This window comes from Hemitrygon akajei, chromosome 15, assembly GCF_048418815.1.
Source record: "Hemitrygon akajei chromosome 15, sHemAka1.3, whole genome shotgun sequence".
Classification (NCBI taxonomy): Eukaryota; Metazoa; Chordata; class Chondrichthyes; order Myliobatiformes; family Dasyatidae; genus Hemitrygon; species Hemitrygon akajei.
In genome coordinates this window covers 38,261,061-38,282,542 of record NC_133138.1, presented here as the reverse complement: position 1 = coordinate 38,282,542, position 21,482 = coordinate 38,261,061, and the positions used below count along the sequence as shown (strand labels likewise).

Here is a 21,482-nt window from a genome sequence, read left to right as displayed (position 1 = left end):
TCCCTCGGAGTGTCAGACACCCTGTGTCAATAGGCTGGTCCTGGACATTTCCACTTGGCGTGATTAACTTATTATTTAATTATTTATGGTTTTATATTGCTATATTTCTTCACTATTCTTGGTTGGTGCGGCTGTAACAAAACCCAATTTCCCTCGGGATCAATAAAGTATGTCTGTCTATCTGTCTGTCTGTCTTCAGTGAAGATGCTGTTAATAAAAATATCAGGTTCCTTCTTTCACATTTTGCCTCACATCATCTCACCTAATCCCTCCTCCCCAACCCACCTTCCCTCTCACCTGGCTTCAACTTTCACCTTCCAGCTTGTACTCCTTACCCTCCTGCCACCTTCTTATTCTGGCTTCTTCCCTCTTCCTTCCCAGTCCTGAAGAAGGGTCTTAACCTGAAGCATAACTCTTTAGTCCTATCCTAATATGCTTCGTGATCTGCTGACTTCTTCCAGCATGTTATGTGTGTTACTCTGGATTTCCAGCATCTTCAGAATCTCTCATGTTTCTTTTAACATACGTGATTCTCCCAGAATAAACAGGGCAGCATTAGGTGGAATTAGTATTGGCTAGAGGATGGCAAACACTGAGGGGGGAACACTTAATAGCTCTATTACCATGTAAAAGTAGCTTATATCCAGGGAAGTTTTTATTAAACAAACATTCCACTGACTAGACACACAGGTAAAGTTCACCCATATATTGCAAGTTGCCTTCTCTGTGTAGAGATGCATTCTGGCCACACTCAATTCTGTCAGAACAGTAGACAGAAAGGAAAAGAGAAGAAAGGGGGAGAACATTGTTCTTACTTCATTACACTTTCTCTGGCTCCATTCGCAAGGCGGAACTGCAGGTGCAGCAGACATTCTGAAATGACACCCAATTGCTCATTTCCTCGCAGTTGATTTTTCACTGTATACTGATACCTTGTTTCACCAACACAGCGAATTATCCAGCATAGAATGAAGCCATTCATACCTATGTTAGTTCATTGAAAGACTGCGCCACGCCCCGACTCTTTAAAATAGACTTCTATATTATACTTCCAAATACGTATGTATCATATTCCTCTTTAAGAGCTGCTATTAACTCTGCTTCCTATATTTCAGATAATCCTCGTAGATCACCAAAGATATTCACCTCACCTCCCATCTGCCTCACTTTTAAAAATCAAAGAAATTCACCTCACTCACCATCTGTCTCACTATAGTTGCAGTGAAATAAATTTACCTTGCCTCTCCCCACCTGTCTCACTGTTGTAAAAACCAAAAAATTCGCCTTAACCGCAGCACCATCTTTTACTTTTAGCCAGTTACTGAGTTACAAAAGTGTTCCCTTCCTGAGAAGATTTAATTTTCCCAAATGGTCATCTGAGTTACATTCAATCTGCCATTCCTTCTTCACTTTCCCAGCTGATCTAGGTTCTGCAGTAACTTTAGATATCTGTGATTTGTTGCATTTCAATTCAGTGGTGTACACTGCAGTCATATTTTGCCAATAAGGAGGGGTGAATATTGGGTAATGGATTGGTTGGGGGCTGGTCCCTCCTGTTGGTGCTGTTTTCTGGTGTTTGCTAGGTGCTGCCCTCGGAGCTTAATCAGTACCACCTTCCAGCGCTCCCTTGGTATAAGTACAAGCTGGACCAAGACAACTCAGGGACTTAGCTGTATTATTATATACTTTTTCTCTTTGTGACTGTATATTTTTCTGAAATCAGAACCATGTATGCTACTTGTGCTATGTACTATGTGCAGTGTGCGGTGTGCTTTTGGTAGTGCTTTGCACTTTGGCCCCAGTGGAATGCTCTTTCATTTGGCTATATTCATGTATGGATGAATGATAACTAAACTTGAAACTTGAACTTGAATTTGAAACTTAAACTGAATTGCTTTGTCCTGGATGGTGCTGACTTTCTAAGATAAGTTTTGTAGCTTCAGTCCTCTAGTTCATAGAATATAGAAGATTAGAACACCACACAGGCCTTTCAGTCCATGATGATGTGCTAGCCTTTTAACCGATTCTAAAATGAATCTAACTATTCCCTCCTATATAGCCCTCCAATTTTCAATCATCCGTATGCCTGTCCATGAGTTTCTTCAATCCCCCTAATGTATCTGCTTCTACCAGCAACTCAGAATGACAATCAAGTTCATTATCAATCCTATGTCATGAAATTAGTTGTTTTGTAGGATTATCCTCTCAATCTTCACTGGAGGTAACTGGGTGGGTTTCCTTTGTGTTCTCCAGTTTCCTCCCACATCCAAGGATGCACTGGTTGGTAAGTTAATTGGACATTGTAAATTGTCCTGCATTAGGCTAGGATTAAATGGGGGCATTGCTGTGTGGGGCAGCCCGAAGAGTCAGGATGGCTTATTCCGCTCTGTATCTTAATAAATAAATCTCTGCCTCTTATCTTCTACACCTCCAGTAAGTCACCTCTCATCCTCCTTCACTTCAATGAGAAAAGCTCTAGTTCTCTCAAACCATCATCAAAAGATATGCTCTCTAATCCAGGCAGCATCCTTGTAAATCAGCTCTACACCCTCTCTAAAGCTTCCAGTCCTTCCTGCCATGAGACGACCAGAACTGGACACAATATTCAAGTGTAGCATAAACAAGGTTTTACAGAACTGCAAGAACCTTATGGCTCTTGAACTCAATAAGGCCAACACACCATATGTCTTCCTAACAACCCTATTAACTTGTGCAAAACGCCAGTGGAATGTGCTTCTGACTTGTGCTTTACAGATGGTGCAGAGGCTTTAGTTATTCAGAAGGTGAGTAAATTACCACTGGATACACCAGCTCTAACCTACCCTTGTAGCTACCAGATTTACTGTGCTGGTCTTAGGTTTCTGGCCAATGGTTATGTCTATAACATTGACAATGGAAGGATTCCAAACCTGATCAGAATCAGGTTCATTATCATTGACATATGTTGCGAAATTTGTCTTACGGCAGCTGTACAATGCAATACATAACATTACACTGAATTACAATGAGTATTTAAAAGTAAATAATAGTGCAAAAAGAGAGTAAAATAGAGAGGTAATGGGTTCATGGAACATTAAGAATTCTGATGACGGAAGGAAAAAGAAGCTGTTCATTGTTTATGTTTTGTAATTCCAAAACAGTGAACTAAATCAAAGAAACACAAAAGAGCCTGGATATATGCAAGATTACTCAAATCTTCCTGAAATATTAAATATACAACATTCATGAGTGCAATAATGAGAAACAGGCATGTCCTGGATGGTGAGGGTCCTCCATGGTGGATACCACTTTCTTCAGGCACCACCATTTGAAGATGTCCTGAATATCAGGAAGGCCAATGCTGTGATGGAATTGAATCAAGGAATGATAATTAAACTCCTCTTCACTTGGTGAAGTTTTTAATGTTGAGGTATGGGCTGTAATGATGTTAGTGCTGTAATGATATAAAGCCATCAACTTCAGGAGCAAAGCCAGGATAGTTTGCAAAAGAAAATAAATTTCTGAAAAGTTTGACAGACATAATCAGAATGTGTAAAGTGAATTTATCTTAGAAGATGATACTGATAGGCTGGGTCAGCCCAGACACTGGGTTGTCACTGCTGGCAGTGTACCTGTTGGCTCCTGTGTGTGTGTGACCCTCCATCGCTGCTGATGGATCTGCTGAGTTTCTCCAGCTTTTTGCCCTGATTTTCAGGCACTGATCAGTGACCAGGCTTCTTGTTGTTTCTGCAGCTCCCAGTACCTGGAGGAGGAAGGTGTGCAGCGTGAAATACAATGTGAAGTTCAGCGTGAGGTCCAGCGAGATGTGCAGCGTGAAGTACAACGCGATGTGCAGTGTGATGTGCCACGTAACATTCAACGCGACCTGCAGCGCGATGCACACAGTGACGTGCAGCACGTTGCCGAAAATGACCCTGGTGGACCAAGGAAAGCAGTATGTGCAAGGCCTCCTGCCATCCCAGGTTAGTGTTGGACAAAGAACAACATACTGTCTGTGTTGGATCCCAACTCCCAGATCAGTCAAAGCCATAATCCATGCCTTCTCTTTGCAGTTTTGGCAGTAAAGAAGGATCTTTGAGAAACTTAAGTTGTGTGTTTAGAGATGTCAGCACATAATTATTTTCGATAACTGAAGAGTGGATATCAGTTTAAAATTACATTTGTTGTGAAAAATGTTTTTCTTCTACCTTAGTTGAAATATGAAAGCATGTAAAATAAATCATTGGAAAAGAAATTTAAAATACCTAGTTAAACAGCATAAACTCATGGCTATCATTAAAATAATGTTGCTTTATCTGGTTTATGAGGAAATGCAAGAAATGTCATTTGGAATGAAAAGTAAGAAATTAGGAATACTTATTATATATTTTTCCTTGCAAAAGAAGACTTGTGTGAGAAACATTGTGTAGATATAATGGTTCATAACTTGGAAGCAATAAGGCATTTGGCATCTCTGTACTTAGGATTCCTACCAAGATGCTAGTATCATTTTCCAGGAAATGTTACAGTCATGGGACAGTCCAAGGTCAATGAAACTAGTGACAGAGCGTTGTACAAAATTCCCACCTTTTATTGCATTTGTTAGCAAGACTGAGAACTGTCAAATTTTAAAAATGGGTAACAAATTCGCCTGCCATTTAACTTATCACTAAAAGATTAGCATGAACAACCATCAGGAAAAAAACAACAGATTTTGTCCCAGATGAGGAAGGAACCAAGTTTTCTGGCAATTGTCAGGAATTCAGCATCTGGATTTGTAGATTCAATGAAAAAGACATGAACCAAAAGACAATTTGAACAGTAGGATTAAGAGAGGAATTACATAGAAAAGTCATATTGGAAACACTTCATAAAACACAAAATTATTCACCTTTTGTAACAGCAAAATAACTCAGTTGCTGGAAATGTCAAAGATAGAAAATCGGTGTGACAGTAACATAGTGGTTAGCATTATTCTATTAAAGCTTGAGATGTTCTGAAATTCAGAGTTCACTTCCGACTCTGTCTGTAGAGAGTTTGCATGTTCTCCCTGTGACTGTGTGGATTTCCTCTAGGTGCTCTGATTTCCTCCCACAGTCCAAAGATGTAGCGGTTAGTAAATTAATTGATCATTGTAAATTGTCCTATGATTAGGCTAGTGTTAAATAGGTGGGTTGCTCCGCACTGTGACTCATTGGACTGGAAGGGCCTGTTCTACACTTTATCTCTAATATAAAATACTAGAAGTCCTAATTGGCCAAGAGAAATATTGTTGATTGTTCACTTTGATCATTTTGATTATTTGATCATTGGCTTGAAACATTACCTTCTCTTTTCCGCTCCCCACTTATTATGTTTTGTTGTGTATTCTGCTCCTTTTACATTTTTTAGTATCGCCCATATTAATTTCCTTCAGAAATAATTGAATTAATTTTAATTCCCTGTGAGGCTATTCAGCAACAATTGTCATGTTACATTCCCTATCCTCTGAATGTAATGGCCAAATTTATTTCTTCAACTGCTTTTCGAGTAGACTGAGAAATATCTAGGTCTATGGCATCACAATTATTGTATAGCAGCTTTATGTCTATATGCATAACTGGAACAGCATACTCTGAGAAGGAGTAGGATATCTCAAAAGACCAATTTAAGAGCATTGTGTTTAACTGCTCATGTCTGATGAGAGGGGTTGCTATCAGTTATATGTAATTATAACAATAAATACTAATAATATTGTAGTAAAATATCAACTTATTTTTAGCTCCTGGAACTGAGTTTCTTATTTTCATCTCAGTTTCTGCTTGTTTTATAAGTAGAAGCATTCAAGTATCATTATATTAATACTTCGGTAAAGTAGTATTAGATATGTTAAACATTTGTACATGGATAACTCACTGTGGGGCTTTAACTAGGGAAACAGGCTGTCTCTACAAAGAACAAACAGGATGTAAGATAAACTTGGCTTCATTCCAAATGTTCTTCCTCCTTAACAAATGCAAGAACATAGATCTGTAGATATCTTGTTAATAAGTTAGGAAATAGCAGATGAAAGCAGTGGTTAGGCTTTTGTCTTCAGATCTCTTAAGGTAAACTTGCAAAATAAATTCTAAATTTGGAAGTAATTACAATCCAAACTTTTGTGTGGTATTTTTGGAAATAGCTAACTGTACAGGCTAGGTTTGGATGACAGCATTCTGCAAGGCAAAATGGAAACATATGTTGTACTTCCTCTTCTTGGGATTTATCTGTATCTCAGCTGGAATGATTTAGGGGCCAGCCTAGGGATATTCACTCTTTTCTGGTATGTAATTTAAGCTATACATTTCTCTAGGCAAACTACCCGCCATTCCCTCTTTTCTTCCTCAGTGGGGAAAACATGATATATAGGTTTCTGTACCTGAATAAAACTGGTAAATTCAGCTTGACCGTTGGAAGTGGCTTTTCACTTATTTTATAGTTCTTTCACAGTCATTCCAAACCATCATATATATTTAATCTCCATAATAAGAGTTGTTTTCCAAGCTTACAATGGGCTTTATTGGAAGAGTGCAATAGGCCGAAGACAGGAAAGTCTGTGTGGAAATGGGAAACTCCTCCCTGACCAGCATTCTGCGCTGATCCAATAAAGCCTGAAGCTGGCTCGAGAAACAACAGCCCATCTTCCATCTAGGTGCATTGTAAACTTTTAGGTTCAATAGGGAGCTCAACAATTTCAGACCCAGCAGTTCCGATATAACTTCAGAGTTTGATGAAGATCCACCCCAGCAGATTTTATCACCAACAGTATCTCCAATAAACAGGCAGATTTATAAATTGTGGAAGTGTTTCAGTGGGTTTCCAAGGGAAAAAAAACAGAACTTGATGTTTCTCTGGAGTGGTAGGAGCTGTAAGAAGATCTGATGGAAGTTTGTAAGATTATGAGAGGCATAGATGGAAGAGACAGCCAGTCTTTTTTCCAGGGTTGGAAATGTCCAACACAAGTGGGCATGCATTGAAGGCAAGAGGGGAATAAGTTCTAAGGAATTGAATGAATCATAGTTATAGAGGTCTACAGCACAGAAACAGGTCGTTCAGCCCATCTAGCCTATGCCGTAATATTACTCTGTCTCATCCCAGTCCCATCATTTCAGCAAGTCCCAAAACCTTTGGAGCAAGTTTTTTTTACATGGTGAGTGCCTAGAATGCATGGACAAAGGGTGGTAGTGGAGGCAGTTATGATAGAAATACTTTTGAGGCTTCTAAACATGAATGTGCAGAGAATGGAGGGATACGGACCATATGTAGACAGAAAGGATTAATTTAGTTAGGCAATTAATTAATAGTTTAATTAGTCTGACACCACATGAAGGGCCAAAGGGGATTTTTATGTGGTGTACTGTTTTTACTAATTTTGTAACCTGGAGACACAAAAATCTGCAGAATTTTGCAACCATTTAACACTGATAAATATTATGTTTCTGTTCAGACGATTCAATGATGACAACTGATATCTGGACACTTATGAATGAGATATCTGCACATATGTACTAACAGAGAGATGCAAACCTCCAGAGCTACTCGGCTGTCAGAGTTAATTCAGGTCATGCAGTGCAACTCTGTGTGAGAGATATTGTGGTGAAGATTGTTCCCTGTAACATAACTAGATTCTCCGCATGCACTCACACCGCAAGGCAAAGTGCTTTAAGTTAGCAATAACATTGAGACTGCAGTACATTTGCAATATCACCTCTAATCTGACACAAGTACAAAATGTGACGAAGCTTCATTTTTTTGACGTAGGAGGATAGTTAGAGCAAACTAGGACTTTTCTCTCTGGAGTGAAGCACTTGATATAGGTGTACAAAGATGATAAGAGACATAGATCAAGTAAATAGCCAGCACATTTTCCCCAAGGCGGAGGTGGCTAATACAAAGAGACATAATTTTTAGGTAATTGGAGAAAAATATAGGGGTGATGTCAGAATTTATAAAGAGTGGTGTGTGCATGGAACACCCTGCTAGGGGTGACCGTAGAGGCAGATACATTAGGGGCGTTTAAGAAACTCTTAGACAGGCACATGGACAATAGAAAAATTGTGGGTTATGTAGGAGCAAAGGGTTGGATTGATGTAAGAATAGGTTAAAGACATTGCAGGCACACAGCACTCTCCATGTAAAGCACTTTCCCCATGCAAGTTTTGGGACTTGCATAAGGGATGGGACTGGAACTAGGCAGAATCATAGTGGACACAGACTAGATGGGCTGAAGGGCCTATACTGTGCTATAATGTTTGATGTTCTATGATTATTTTGACTCCTGTTTGGTCTTTGCCTGACTATTTGCATTACACACTCATACTTTTAACACTGGACAGTGAATGGTAAGGTGCTGACCTTAGGATTATATCAGCACCTTGATCCAACTCAATGACTAGGTGAATCAGAGAATGACCAGTAACCAATATATTTAAAGCAAAGACTAAAAGGTTCTTGATTAGTGAAAGTGTCAAAGGTTATGGGTAGATGCCAGGAGAATGGTGTTGAGAGAGATAATAAATCAGCCATGATGGAATGGTCGAGCTGACTCAATGGGCTGAATGGCCTAATTCTGCTTCTATATCTTACGGTCTTATAGTCTTATGACATTGGGACTCAATCCTCCAGACAAGCTGAACCAGGGGTTTGTTTCCACAAAGTCTGTGCCAATCATTAAGAACCCATTTTCATTCCCCTCAAGTTCCCAGATTCCACCTCTCACCCACCATCTTGGGGCAACTTACAATGGCCATTTAGTCTACCAACCTGTGTAACTTTAAGATGTTGGAGGAGAACAAAAGCATCTAGTCATGTGAGGAACATGCATACTCCATACAAAGAAGATTGGACATCAGGTTTGAACCCAGGTCACTGGAGATGTGAGATAGCAGTTCTACTAGCTGCACTATTCTGCTGTCCTAGATAATGTAACCTACTTTCAAATCACTATCACACAGGCTGCAGAGAATTAGAAATAGGTTATCTCAGGACAATGTAGTTTGGTTGGATTAATGTACTGCTGCAGCTAATGAATCGAATCATTTTTATTATTAGTGACATATGTTGTGAAATCTGTTGTTTTTGCAGCAGCAGTAACAGTGCAACATAAAATATACTATAGATTATAATAAGGAATATATTGAAAAATTAATGAGCAATGCAAAAAGAGAGCAAAGATAGTGAGTGGGTTCATTGTCTACTCAGAAATCTATTGGTGGAGTGGAAGAAGCTATTCCTAATCTCCTCTCTGATGGTAGCAATAAGAAGAGAGCATGTCCCTGGTGGCGGGGGATTGTAATGATGGATGCCACCTTATTGAGGCATCACCTTTTGAATGTGTCCTCAATGGAGCGGAGGTTGCTGCCCGTGATGGAGGTGGCTAAGTTTACAACCCTCTGTAGATTTTTCCAATCTTTGCCCCTCCACACCAGATGGTGATGGAACCAGTTAGAATGCTCTCCACAGTACTCCTGTAGAAATTTATGAGAACTTGAAAGAAAAAGTGGGGATTAATGTCCTAGGCAGACAGGTAATATTGACCTCCTCAGAGAGTAACATATTACAGGAGGTAAGCTTATAATTCCCGGATATTCTTTCACTTTCCATCTCTATTTTTCAACAGTCATCTTTCTAGAACCTATTAACTGTCTGTATCCATTTTGTCCCAGTTATGTTTCAACCAATTAACCACCCATCAATTGCAATGGCATAATTCTTGCTTGCTTTTATATTTTATAATGTTACAGTGATGCAAACCCAAAATAAAATTTCATCAATATTCAAAGAATATGGAAGTTCTTCAGAGTAGAAAGTCCGAGCAATACAGAATTTCATAAAGATTCCAGCTTTTTAAGAAAATCAAAATCGCACGAGGTTCTGCAGATGATGGTAATCCAGAGTAACACACATAAAGTGCTGGAGGAACCCAGCCATGTCAGGCAGCATCTATGGAAAGGAATAAAGAGTTAATATTTCGGGAGGAAACGCTTCATCAGGACCTCACAAAGGGTCACAGTCAGAAACGCAGGTTCTTTATTCCCTTCCATAGGTGCTGCCTGACCAGTAGACTTCCGCCAACATTTTGTGTGTGTAACTCTGTAAGGAAATCAAATTACTTTCATGTGTCTTAGCACAAGACTGAACTCCCTGCTGTTTCATGTTTAAGGAGCTTGTACTAAATCTGTCATTTCAGCTAATCTTTAGAAATGAGAATCTGGGACATGATAGAATGATTTTAAGTGTCGGCAGCTGCCTTAGCGAGCTGATCACTGTTTTTCTCTCAGTGAGTGGGGGATGGGTAAGGCTGCAGTATGTGCCATTTCTATGTTCAGACTTGCTGTTACATACCAAGCTCCTCTATTACTATTCCAGAGTCGCTTTAATAGCTAGCTCTGAGTATGCTCAATTTTCATCTCTTATGTTTAATATTTTAAACTCACAAGTGATCTTCAATAAAATCTTGAGCCCAATACAGTATTTTCACAGCAGAATAGGTTGAATATAAACACAAGAGATTCTTCAGATACTGGAAGGCTTAAGCAATACACACATAAAATGGCCGCTTGATTTTCCATCCTGATGAAGGGTCTCTGCCTGAATTGTTAACTCTTTATTCTCATCCATAGATATAGCCTTACATGCCGAGTTCCTCCAGCTCTTTGTGTAGGTTGATTGTAATATTAAAATGTGTCAAGGACTTGGAGTAATATAGTGCTGAAACAAGCCATTTGGCACACTGAGTATGCACTGCCTATCAATCATTTACCCTAATTCAACATTAATCAGAACCAGGTTTAATATCGTCAGCATGTGTCATGAAATCTGTTGTCTTTGCAACAGAGTACAATGCAATACATAATAATAGAAAAAATTAAATTACAGTAAGTATATTAAATATTTATTCTAAATTAGTAATGGAAAAATAAAAATTTAAAAATAGTGAGGGTAATGTTCATGGGTTCAATGTCTATTCAGAAATCAGATGGCGGGGGGGAAGAACCTGTTCCTGAATTGCTGAGTGCGTGCTTTTAGGCTTCTGTACCTTCCTCCTGATGGTAGCCATGAGAACAAGGCATGCTCTGGGTGGCGGGGGTCCTTAATGATGGATGCTGCCTTTCTGATGCACCACTGCTTGAAGATGACCTGGATACTACAGAGGCTAGTGCCAATGATGGAACTGTCTAAATTTACAACTCTCTGCAGCTTACTTCGATCCTGTGCAGTAGCCCCACCCCTATACCAGATGGTAATGCAGCCAGTTAGAATGCTCTCCACAGTACGTCTGTAGAAATTTGCAAGTGTCCTCAAACTCCTAATGAAGTGTAGTCACCGTCATGCCTTCTTTGTAGCTGCAGTGATATGTTAGGTTCAGGATAGAGCCCCAGAGATAATGATATCCAGGAACATGAATTTGCACACTCCTTCCACTTCTGATCCCTCTATGAGGACCGGTGTGTGTTCCCTTATTTTACCCTTTCTGAATTTTACCAACTTTTTATGCTCTTCTTTCTTGCAATGAATATATGTCTATATTAGCCATGTGCACTTGATTCAAGATGGTGTAATACCTCTCACAGTTTTTGATTTTCTTCTTTTGGTGATTCTAATAGCTGGGGTAATCATAAGTAACATCTTCATTGCAATCCCCGTGATTGACTGCTCTTCTTTCAACTTGACTTGGCAAAGTACCACTGTGAAGAAAAGAAACACAATGTTTCATCCGCATTTAAAAGATTACAGGTTGGGATTAGCTTTATTAGTCATGTGTTCATCAAAAACTGTGAAGCACACAGTAAAATGTGTCAGTTGTAACAACAACCAACATAGTCCAAGGATGTGCTGGGCAGCCCTCAAGTGTCACCATGCTTCCAGTGCCAACATAGCTTGCCCACAACTTACTAGCCCTAACTCCTTTGCCGTTTTGAAAAGTAGGAGGAAACTGGAGCATGTGGAAGTAATCCATGCAGTCAGAGAACAAACAAACTCCTTACAGACAGTGGCAGAATTGAACCCCAATTACAATCCGCCTTAATGATCTCAATGGGAAGAGAGCAGGTCCTGGGTGATGGGTGTCCTTAATGATGGTTGTCATCTTTCTGAGGCATCACACTTTGAATGCCTCCTTGATGCTGGGATGTTATTGCCCATGATGGAGCTTGCTGAATTTATAACTTTCTGTGTCTTTTCCGATCCTGTGCAGTGGTTGCTCCATACCACAGTGATACAACTTGTTAGATTACTCTCCGTGGTACATCTGTAGAAATTTGCAGGTATCTTTGGTGTCACTATATATCTCCTCAAACTCTTAATAGAATGTAGATACTATTATGCCTTCCTTATAATTATATCAATATATTGGGCTCAGGATAGGTCTTCAGAGATGTTGACACCCAGGAACTTGAAACTGCTCACGTTTTCCACTGCTGATCCCTCAATGAGGACTGTTTGTGTTCCCTCAGCATCTCTTTCCAGAAGTCCACAATCAATTCCTTGGTCTCACTGACATGGAGTACAAGGTTGTTGTTGTGACACCACTCAACAAGTTGATTTATCTGACTCCTGTATGCCTCCTTGTCACCATCTGAAATTCTGCCAACAATAGCTGTGTCATTGACAATGATATAGATGCTGTTTGAGCTGTGCCTAGCCTCACAATCGAGGGTATAGAGTGAGTAGAGCAGTGGGTTGAGCATGCATCCCTGAGTGTGCCAGTGTTGATTATCAGCAAGGACGAGCTGCTATTTCCAATCTGCACAGACTATGGATGCCCGGTTAAAAAGTCAAGGATCCATTTGCAGAGGGAGGTACAGAGGCCCAGGATTTGGAGCTTGTTGATTGGTACTGAGGGTATGATTGTGTTGAACTCTGAGCTGTAATCAGTAAACAGCAGCCTGATGTAGGTACTGCTATTGTACAGATGTTCCAAGACTGAGTGGAGAACTAATGAGATTGCATCTGCTGCACACCTATTGTGGCAATAGGCAAATTGCACTTAATCTTTGAGATATAAGTGTCACAACCTCGGGTCATTAATCATGGTTTCTGAGGGTTCAAGTTTGTTATTATAGTTTCATTGTTTTTATTTCTTGAACAGATAATTAATGATTGTTTTGCTTCAGCCCATGGCTGTTTTTGTAACAGTTTCTGATTCTGATTTTGTTTTCCATGAACAGCAGGTGTTAAATTCAGTAGCTTTGGGATTTTTCAGATGATGTTCTAATGTCTTAGTTTAATTTGCATATAGTGGGGAGCTTGTTAGCCAGGCATTGAGCCCTCTTTAAGTTATACTCCTTCTTGACTTTTTGGGTTTATTGTTTTGTCTGATTGTTTGAAGTTAGTCAGCAGGGCATGAATTTGTTCATTCCCTGAAATGTATTTATAGACTATCCCCTCAGTGCTCAGTTTGGCATGTTTCTGACCAAGGTTTTCTTTTCTCTATGTTCTCTGTTATTCAAGGTTTGGCTTACTTTATTTATTTTAATTAAACTCTTAGCTTAACTATATTGTTTCGAATCTCCATGTTTTCCTGCAATTGGATCTGAACACAAACCCTGAGAAGAAGACTGTAGATTCAAAGCTTCACTCCAATGATTTTGGTCTACAGTGTGGGCCAAATCTCTGAATTATGCTGAGAGAGAGAGAGATACGTTGTACATTAAACTAGCATCTCATCTCTCTGCCACTCCAAAACATCCAATGCTGAAAACAGTAGGTGTAGATGCTGAAAAATTAATATAAAAGCTTAAAATGCTGGGAATAGTTGATATATAAAGACTGATCCTTGAAGATAGAAACTGAATTAATATTTCACCTTAATAACCTATCATCAGAACAGTTCCAAATGAGAATTATCCACCTGAATCTGTGTTCACAGATCTGTCTGATGGAAGATCAAGTATTTTGTGAGATCTGTCCAGAGTCCAGAACATTACTTATCGTTTAGCATACATACATAAAAGGCTAATTGGTCTTGATCATTCAAGGATTAACAGTGAAATGTGAAATATTTATGGGGAACCTGAGGGAGAGCTTCTTCACTCAGAGAGTGGTGCGAGTGTGGAACAAACTGCCAGTGGAAATAGTATTTGCAGGTTCATTTGCAATATTTAAGAGAATTTTGGGTAGGTACACAGATGGGAAAGATATGGAGGGCTATAGTCCAAGTGTAGGTGAAAGGACCAGGCAGAATAGCAGGTTAGCATGGGTTAGATGGGCCAAAGGGCCTGTTTCTGCACTGCAGTGCTCTATGACTCTATGGCACATTGACATAAATGAAGCCTTGTGGTTTTCAGTTAACTGCCAGACTTGCTCATATTGTAACAGTAACTACACACAGTGTTTCATTGTCTGTAAGAGCGAATTGGAACATCTGGAAGCTGTAAATGATGCAATACAAAGCACAATACTTATTTTCATCAATTGCTCATCTTGCTGAGGTTATGGGTTTTGAATATTAATTAGTATGAGTCTTAGGGGTAAGAAGGATTGTGGTCACTTGAGTAGTTGCTTCAAACTGTCTGTTACTGAGAGCCGAAGATAGGAAAGTAACAGGTATGTTCCATGTTGACCATCTCAGAGTAGCTGCCAGATTTGTCTTGAGACATGTTCCTTGTAGAAGGATGAACAATCGATGAGATTTTTTTCCATGGTGCCTTGAAAGTATATGCATTATTGCCGCTGAATTACAAGAGGTTTAGAATTCAGCATAAAGTCCCTAGAGTTGAATAATCCATGTTTCAGGCATTGAGTGAAGTTTATACTTGTGAATAATGATTGAATCGTGTACCGTGGAAATGTTGTGCTCATTAAATCAACCACAGTATGAATCACTGCCTTCAGAAAAGATTACCAAATGGAAAATCTTAACACAGTGAATGTGGGAAGGATGTTTCTTCTTGTGTGAGAATAAAGATCTGGGGGTCAAATTTTGAAATAAGGGGTCACTTATTCAAGTGTGGCATTTTCTTTTCTGACATGAGGTTTTGGAACTCTTTTCCTTAAAGGGAAATGAAAGAAGAATCTTTAAATATTTTGAAGACAAAGGTGGATAGGTATGATGGCAAGGGGTAAAGGGTTGTTGAGTGTAGGAATTTAGATTTGGCATTATTATCAAATTCAGTGCATTTATTGAATTGAAAAGAAAGGCTGAGGGACCAAATGACTACTCTTGTTCCTAATTTGTATGCTCTCCAAATTGGGAATTCTCCAAAAAATTAATTGCAGCTCTACAGCCACAACATGTGATATTTTCATGTTCCCACAATTTAATTTACTTTACTTTGTTAGAACATTACAAAAACAAATGTAAAATTTTTATGCTGAGAAATATTTTGTTTCCACATTTTAAAAACTTTAACTCATATGCTTTCAAAGATACTAATTCCACCTCTCTGATCTTAGTTCTTGATCCAAACTCTCACAACCACCATGCACCAACGAATTTATTAATTGGCTATTCTTCACATCGGACAGCATGTTCAAATGGATATTCCTGAACACCTCTAGACCAAACTCAAACATATACACTTAGTGACCACATAATTAGATACTCTTGTACACCTGCTCATTAATACCAATATCTAATCAACCAATCGTGGCATTAACTCAATGTATCAAAGCATGCAGACATGGTCAAGAGGATCAGTTGTTTTTCAGACCAAGCATCAAAATGGGAAAGAAATCTGATCTAATTATTTTTCACTGTTGAAAAATTGTTGATGCCTGACAATGTGGTTTGAGTATCTCAGAAAGTGCTGATCACCTGAGGTTTTCATGCACGGCAGTCCCTAGAGTTTATAGGGAATGTTACATTAAACAAAGAAAAATCCAGTGAGCAGCAGTTCTGTGGACAGAAACACCTTGATAATGAGAGAGGTCAGAGGGGAATGGGCAGAGTGGGTCTGCTGAAAGGAAGGTGACAGCAACTCAAGTAACCACACATTACAGCAGTGTTGTACAGAAGAGCATCCCTGAATGCATAACAAGTCAAACCTTGAAGTGGATGGGCTACAGCAGCAAAGACCACAAACGTACACTCAGCAGTCACTTTATTAGATATGGGAGATACCTAATAACGTGGCAACTGAGTGTATGTACACATGATTCCCACGAGGGTCATTGTACTGAGATTGGGAACAAAGATCACGAGGACATTATAAACTTTGTTGAGCTTCTCACACAGCCCAGCCCAGGCAATATTGACCTTTATGTCTCTGTGTCAAGACTCATAATTATTTACTGAATCATAAGCAGAAGCAGATGCGATAGAAAACTTAGCTGCATTTTAACAAGATGGAGCATGGAAGTTAAATTAGCATTTAGAGTGCAGTAGTTACCTCAGATAAACTTCGACAAAGAATTACATAGTATTTTTTATTTAGAATGCAGTAGTTATATAGCCAATCCAAAATTAAACATCAAATAATATGTTTTTTAATTCCCAAGTAGGTTTGCCAAGATTGCATTTAGCTCGGTACCAATACACTTCACATGGTGTTTAGCTTTATTTAATTCTTTAACGAAGGACTGAAATAGCTATATTCATGTTTAAATCTGACCTTGTTGTTGGACACTTATGTAGGAATATGAGTATATCACTCTAATCATCACCAGTTTGAAGTTGGCATGGAGCTTGCAGTATGACTTCCTTCTGCTATTTCTTCTGAAAGGAATCCAGATCAAAGGGGCATGATCTGAAGATTATGGATTGATCATCTGGGAATAACATCAGGAAGTAATTGACCATTTAAGTTTAGCAAGCATCTGCAGTTCCCTCAACTTCAGAGAGAAAGAGTGCTCCACTGTTGTATATGCAATCTTTAGGATAACATGTAAATCCTCTCTGTTAACAGGTCCCAGTGCAGTGTCCTAATTAATTTAACTCTCTGTCCCTTACTAATCATTACTAAATGATAAACTGATCACCATCACAGTGTTGTTTGTGGGAGCTTGTACTATGTCAACTATGCACTCTATTTCCTACATCAAATAGAAACTATGTTTCTAAAAGTAGACTAATGGGGGTAAAGCAATGGGATTATGAAATGCGTTATATTAATGCATGTCCGTTGCTATCTAAGGAAAGGTAATCTCTTTTAATACTTTCTGTTATCACTGATCTATTTACTTTTTTATTGAAATACAACACTGAACAGGCCATTTCGGCCCTTTGAGCTACGCCACCCAGCAACCCCCAAATGAACCCTAGCCTAATCATGGAACATTTACAAAGACTAATGACCTTACCAACTGGTACATCTTTGGGCTATGGGAGGAAACCAGAGCACCCAAAGGAAACCCACACGGTCACAGGGAGAATGAACTAATTACAGACAGTTCTGCTCATAAAAATATTGAGCAGATTAATGAGGAAGCCATAGGTCAAAGTTGATTGGGTGCTTAAGAAGGGACATAGTGTATTGACCTTTGTTAGTCAGGGGATTGAGTGCAAGAGCTACTAACTAATGTTGCAGCTCTTTAAAATCTGGTCAGACCACACTTGAAGTTTGTGTTTCGTTCTGGTTGTCTTATTATAGGAAGGATGTGGAAGCTTTAGAGAGGCTGCATTAGGAGATTTACAAGATTCTGCCTGGATTAGAGAGCATGTCTTATGAGGAAAGTCTGAGCGAGCTAGGGCTTTTCTCATTAGAGTGAAAGAGGATGAAAAGTGAAATGACAGAGGTGTATAAGATGATAAGAGGCATTTTATAGAGTTGACAGTCAGTGCCTTATTCACAGGGCAGAAGTGAATAACACAAGAGAGCATAATTTCAAGGTCATTGGAAGAAAGTACTTGGGCAGGTATCAGTGGGTAAACTTTTTACACAGGGAGTGCTGGGTGTGTGGAACTCTCTGTCAGGGGTTCTGCTAAAAGGCAGATTCATTAGGGAGATTTAATAAACTCTTGGATGGGCACATTGATGAAAGAAAAATTGGAGGGCAAAGCTGGAAGGAAGGGTTAGATTCTTCTCAGAGTAGGTTCAATGGGCCATATGGTCTAATTCTGCTCCTTTATCTTATGGTCTTATGGAAATAGTTAAAATGTTATTTAAAAAGGCATTTAACTAAATAACAAATGATGAATTTAAATGAAATACAGTACAAATTAGGACATTACCAATACTATTCTAGTACCATAAAACTGTATTAGTTCCTAATAATTATCAATGGAGGAATTCATCCAGTGTATGCTGCCATGTTCTTTTGATTGACTATATATGAACAAAGTCAGTGAAGATAATGGACTGCCTTCATACAATGACCTCAGTGATTGCATCCTCCAAATCTTTATTTTCCTTGCAACATTCAAGATGATTGTTGATCATGCGAATTCTTTGTAGTCTAAAACTTGTTGAAGCAGTGAAATCGATTCATTTTCACTCCTGGCCATTTCTATCATCTCCAAGCTTGAATGCTTGAAATGCAAATGAGCAAAATAGTTCTGAATTACTGATTATTTCATGACAACTTTTAGTGAGAAAACTTAGTGTTTTTTCGAACAGAAGCAATGAAATTGACACTGCTTAAAAACTGTTTAGATTAGATCTGTTCTTTAAGATTTGTCCCAAATAAGTGGCTGCCCCAATTAACCAATAGCCCAATGAACTGGAATCCACAGTATCACTTGTGGTTGTGACCTAAATGTTATCCTTAACACAATAAATGCAACATGTTTTGTATTGCCCCACCCAGCCCCTCTGTCTATTACTATAACAGTAGTGTAGCAGTTAGTGTAACACTATTGCAGTGCCAGTGACCCAAGTTTAATTCCTGCCACTGTCTGTAAGATATTTGTAAGTTTGCCCCATGACTGCGTGAGTTTCCTTTGAGTGCTGCAGTTTCCTCCAGTATTCCAAAGACGTACAAGTTTCCAGGTTAATAGGTCACGTGTGTGCAATTGGGTGGTGTGGGCTTATTGGGCCAGAAGGCCTATTTTAATGCTGTATCTCCAAATTTTAAGAGAATGCCACTGCACTGCACTGTAGACACTTAAACTACTTTTTATTTTGCTGTTTACATTGTAGATACATGCTGCATTTATATACATATTGTATATTTCAGCCCATATCAGTCCTTTAACCTTTATATTTTATATAATTCTTTTATTCTTTATAATTGTTAAATGACGTTTCATTTGTTGCATGTTACACTTACACACCACAACAAATTCCTAATACAGTACATGCAAATGTATACGGTGAATAAAGTTGATTGTTGATCATTACTGCGCTATTATGAGTCACTGGAATTTATGTTACCAAAGGAGGCTATACAGTCATTTGGTTCTTCATGCCAGGCAATTGTGAACCCTTTTCCATACCCTCAGTTGTTAAGCATTTCAGTTACAGTGGATTAAGTGCTGCCCAGGTACTTCAACACTGAGGCATTCTAACACTAACACTCTTTCTGGCAATGAATTTAACTGACTGGGTGATTTTTTTTCTTAATTCCTTTCCATTTCTTCTCCCACTTCCCATAAACTGATTGCTCCTTATGTTAAGGGAAATGTATGCCTCCTTGCCTTCCTTTCTAGTTCTCTTAATTTGTGCTGTTTGATTAATCTCCTAATCTCCTTTGCTCCAGAGAAAATAGCCCCAGCACAGCCAATCTTTCATCAGTGATAAATTTCTTTAGCTTTGGCAATATGCATATAAATCTTTTTTATCCTTTCCAGTGCAGGTGTGATCTATTGATAAACTGGTGTCTATCCCCTTTGAAATCTAATTTTAACATCTTTTATACATACAAATCCAGATAACATGGATTAAAGCAGAGTTCAGTTTTCTCTGAGTACAAACAACCATGAACAATGCGACAAGACTATTGACATAATTTATTGCGGTTGGACCGACTTCTTAAAATCCCTTTTTTATTGGTGTTTCATGCGTTTGTTTATGAGAGTGGGACAAAGTGAATTGCTTTGATATAAAGCATGATTCAATTATGAAAAGATGCCAAAGCTTAATCAACTTGGAAATGTATGAAAGGCAGCTTAAAGGGCAAACATTAGGACTGACAAAGGCCTTGAATTAGACAAGTCAGTGGCTGCCATTGTAAAAATCAAATATTGTTCCTCTCTTTCAGTTGCAAAACTATTTCAGTCCTAACAATCATGAATGGCTCTTTGACTGCATCAATGAAGACATTTGTAGTGTTTATTTAGACTCAATGAAGTTGACATGAGTCACTAAGTTGATTAAATATTTTCGCCAACCATTCAGAGAAGTAACAGTTTGAAGGGAGTGAAGGCATGGCATTCAGTACGATGAATGCTTCAGAGAGTGAATTGCATTTAGGTTGTTAGGTTGGTTTATTATCATCACACGTTCTGAGGTACAGTGAAGTCTTGGTTTTGCATACAGGTCACATTTGAATTGTTTGAGAAACTGAGCAGGTCAAGCAGCATCTATGGAGGGGAACAAATGATCAACCCTTTGAGCTGAGACACTTCATCAGGACTAGAGGAAAAGGGGAAGAAACATGCTTCACTCTGGTGCTGCTCCTCCTTCCCTTTCTCTCATGGTCCATTCTTCTCCTCTATTTGATTCCTTCTTCAACTTATCCACGTATCATCTCCCATCCACCTTCCTTCTCATGACCTAGTTTTAGCTATCACCTGCCAACTTGTACTCCTTCCCCTCTCCACAACTTCCTATTCTTCCCCATTCCTTTCCAGTCCTGATGCAGAGTCTCAGTCCAAAATATTGACTGTAGATTCTGCCTGACCTGCTGAGTTCCTCCAGCATTTTGTGCATGTTACTCTGGAGTTCCAGCAATTGCAGAATCCATTTGATTAAAATAATGCATTGATGTTGTACAAGGGAAAACAATAAAGAATGCAGAAAAAACTTCAGAGAATTCCAATTGCAGGCAGTCAATAAGGTGCAAGACTGCAATGATGTAGATTAGATGCTCTTAATTTAGAGAACTATCCCAGCTAGATGCATTGAGGGGTGAGAAAAAGATATGTTGAGCAAAGAAACAATCAGATGGTGTGGTGGTGATCAAGCATCATCGGAAATATAATTTTAAGGAGACTATAAATGAGAGGGCAGGTTTTTTACCCCTCAGATTGGGTGAGACTTGGTCATAGGTTTACAGTGAAAGGTGAAATATTTAAGGGGAATCTGAAGAAAACAATTTCACTCAGAGAATTGTGTTAATGTGAAAAGAGCTTCCAGTGGAAGAGGTGGATGTAAGTCCAATTGTAACATTTAACAGAAATTTGGATAGGCACATTAATCAGAGAGGTATAGAGGGGTGTGCTCTGGGTGCAAATAGATGGGATTATGCAGGCTACTAGGGCTGAAGGGCCTGATTCTGAGCTGTAGTGTTCCACTGCTCTATGACTCAAAGAGAAGACTTAGACAGAATTGCTAACAAAGACTTTTAACAACCTGAAAGCATCACCAGTAGTACTGTGTTACTGAAAAATGCCCATTGGTTTGGTCTTGGTTTTAATTCTCAGCTGAGAAGAAGAACCTCTGTGA

At 38.9% G+C, this 21,482-nt stretch overlaps 1 protein-coding gene across 1 annotated transcript in view; it reads left to right on the top strand.

Annotated features, from left to right (window-relative positions):
- LOC140739548 (protocadherin Fat 4-like) overlaps positions 1-21,482 on the top strand; it is a 215,239-nt gene that overhangs the window by 149,999 nt on the left and 43,758 nt on the right. The window contains exon 13 of the mRNA XM_073067942.1: positions 3,733-3,962. Coding sequence (XP_072924043.1) covers positions 3,733-3,962 — 230 coding nt within the window. The remainder of the gene's footprint in view (positions 1-3,732; positions 3,963-21,482) is intronic.